This window comes from Pteropus alecto, unplaced genomic scaffold, assembly GCF_000325575.1.
Source record: "Pteropus alecto unplaced genomic scaffold, ASM32557v1 scaffold46, whole genome shotgun sequence".
NCBI classification, from domain to species: Eukaryota; Metazoa; Chordata; class Mammalia; order Chiroptera; family Pteropodidae; genus Pteropus; species Pteropus alecto.
In genome coordinates, this window is record NW_006439231.1 from 335,875 (window position 1) to 339,134 (window position 3,260).

The 3,260-nt window shown below is 38.7% G+C and overlaps 1 protein-coding gene across 2 annotated transcripts in view; it reads left to right on the top strand.

Annotated features, from left to right (window-relative positions):
- Positions 1-3,260, top strand: part of LOC102898696 (UDP-glucuronosyltransferase 2A1) — a 73,785-nt gene that overhangs the window by 63,440 nt on the left and 7,085 nt on the right. For both annotated transcript variants that reach the window (XM_006916502.2, XM_015592936.2), the window contains 2 exons: positions 1,519-1,606; positions 2,072-2,291. In XM_006916502.2, coding sequence (XP_006916564.1) covers positions 1,519-1,606; positions 2,072-2,291 — 308 coding nt within the window. The remainder of the gene's footprint in view (positions 1-1,518; positions 1,607-2,071; positions 2,292-3,260) is intronic.

The window sequence follows — 3,260 nt, forward strand, 5'->3', positions numbered from 1 at the left end:
GAAAGAAAGAAAGAAAGAAAGAAAGAAAGAAAGAAAGAAAGAAAGAAAGAAACAAAGAAAGAAAGAAAGAAAGAAAGAAAGAAAGAAAGAAAGAAGGAAGGAAAGAACGAAGGAAAAGTGAAAGAGAAATATGGAGGAAGAAAAGACAATACATTGAAAAATCACACAATAAAAATCTAAAACTAATTATATTTTTGGAAAACATTACATTCGAACTTTGAGAGTTAGGATGGCCTCCTGACATAAGTAAGTTTACACAGTATTCTTATTTGTTTTAATGTTTTCAGTCTCCACTTCTGGTTGCCTAAACAAGTCCTGTTTGTTTTCTATTTCTTCACTTACAATCTTACTCACAGTTTTTAATTGATAAATATCACTTGTAAGTCATAATACTGTACTTAATTGACTATTAGCACAAGCCTTTTCAAAAAAGGTTGATGTCAATGTCCTACTCTCTCAATGTTTGCAAACTATCCCTTTTGTACATTCCTCTCAACTATCACATAAAGCAGGGTGGGGCTACATGATTTTTAAATTACTCTAGAGCCTTAAAATTCTTTAGTTCACTTTCCCTTTTGACTGAAGACTGTATGTCCCAAGCTGGAGCTAAAACACCAGAGAAAAAATTCCAAAAATGTCTTGCCAAAACAGAGCTGAGAAGAGCAGGAAGAGCAGAGCAGGGCAGAGCAGAGCAGAGTTGAGCTGTCAAGACAGAAGGACCATATCCTAGGGCTTCCTCATATCGGTGTTGTTTCATAGCCATGCTGCTTCATAATTGAGTGTAACACTTTGAGCGGTTCCACAGCTGTGTTGTACTCACAGTGGGCTATATCACAGCTGAGCTGTCTGCACTGAATAAAGTTTCCTTCTTCAGTGCACCCCAGATTGGAGATTCCTGTTGAGGCTGAATTGGCGCCATCGACCATCAGTTGACACACTGAACTGCCAGCCTACATTTTTCCTACCATCTGAGCTAACCCTTTTGTAGGAGTTCCTGGAATCATATTTCAACCAACAAGACAGAGACTTTCCCTGTCCAATTGGAGCTATGCAGCTATATCCTCATTAACATCTTCACTGACCACTCAGAGCAGCTCTACCCCGACCAATCAGGAAAGTGTTTTGTGGACCAATTGAACTGTTAGGATGTGGAGTCCTTATTTGCATGAGGATGGGTCAATCAGGGACCAGGGGTAGGAACATCTCTCTAAATAAGACAGGCCCTCTCTGGTTCAGAGGGTGAACTTCCTTTTCTACTTAAGATTGAGGACTGCATTTTCCCGGCTGGAGCTAGAACACCTAAGATAGCTTTGCAGAGCCTGCTGGAGCTTAGCTGTCTAGCCAGAGAGGGGTCACACCACAGGCTGACTGACCTCGGGGTTCCTTTGCAGCCAGCAGCCATGCTGTCCCATAATTGAGCTGTTCATACTGAATAGTTTCCTTCTTTACCACAAAAAAAAGGTAAAAATTCTTAACTGTAAGTTTTTACTTGCAAAATGAAAGCATTGTCTTCCACAGATTTTATGGAGATACAAAGGAAAGAAACCAGCCACATTAGGAGCCAATACTCGGCTCTATGACTGGATACCCCAGAATGATCTTCTTGGTAAGACCGAGGGGAAAAAGCTGTATAGTTTGATCATGGGCAAATTGAGTAACTGTTTAACAGCAAATATTTTTAATACATGTTTAATAATATAAATTTTTTACATTTTATTGCATATTTAAGGCAGGTATAATTTAAAAATTGGCCATTGTTTATAGATTTCTGCTTCCTCTGGTTCACAAAAGAGCATGTTCAGTTAAGACTCTCATCACTTTTCAAATTTCAGTCTCAGTTCCAATATCACTTTCTCAGTAAAGTCTTTCCAGACAATGCAGAGGGAGTCAATTCCACTTTTTCCTGGGATCACGATTTTCTGAAATAGCAATAACTCCTGTGCTCAGCTTCTGTAGGAAATATTGCCTTTTTCATTGAGTTATCTTGCAGTTTTTCTCAATTATCCTCTGAAATTCTGTTAAACTATTGTAATAAAATTCTAACCAACTTCTCACCCAACCCTCAAACTAGGTCATCCCAAAGCAAAAGCTTTTATCACTCATGGTGGAACCAATGGGATCTATGAAGCTATTTATCATGGGATCCCTATGGTGGGCATCCCCATGTTTGCTGATCAGCCTGATAACATTGCTCACATGAAGGCCAAAGGAGCGGCTGTGGAGGTGAACATAAACACAATGACAAGTGCAGATTTGCTCAATGCCTTGAGAACAGTCATTGATGAACCTTCGTAAGTACTACTGCTTTTGAAAGGCTTATCTTTGATTATGTTACCCATCATATCTGAGACTGTTCAATGTTTCCTGCATTTGTAATTGGTGTACTTTATGAAAAATTTTATTTATTTCAATTAGTTTCAAGTACACAGTACATTGGTTAGACATCTATACAGTTCATAAAATGATCCCCTCAATTGCTTCCTCCTTCCCCTGACCTTCCACCTAGCCAAAATATTAATACCAACTACATTCCCTCTGTCATGCTCCCCATCCCCATGACGATCCATCAGCTACTAATTTGTATTTCTTTAACCCTTCACCCCATTCTTCCAGCCCCCCAAACCCCCCTCCCCTCTGTCCATCACCAAATTGTCCACAATATTTGTGAGTCTGTTTTTGATTAGTTTGTTCTTTTTGTTCCTTAGATTCCGCATATAAGTGAAATCATATAAGTGTTTATCTTTTTCTGTCTGACTTAATTACCTGCTAGGTCCATCAAAGCAATATCTCTTTCCATCCCCTTCCTTTTAGTCTGTGTGTGTCTTTTAATCTGAAGTGTCTTTTAATCTTTTAATCTCTTGTAGGCAGCATATGTAGGGGTCTTGTTTTCTAATCCATTCAGCCATTCCATTTTGGGAGGGGGAGCACTTAATTCTTTTCCATTGAGGTACTTATTGATAGGAATGTAGTTATTACAATTCTTTATTCTTCTTTTTGATACATTTTTTTTTTCCTTAAAGAAGACCCTCCAACATTTCCTGTAATACTGGCTTGGTGTTGATAAATTCCTGTAGCTTAATTTTGTCTGCAAAGCTCTTTATCTGTCCTTCATCTCTAAATGATAGCTTTCCTGAATAAAGCGTTCTTGGTTGTAGTTCTTGGGTCTTCATCACATTGAAAATTTTGTGCCAAGCCCTTCTGTCCTGCATTGTTTCTTTTGAGAAATCAGCTGCCAGTCTTATGAGTACTCCTTTGTCGGC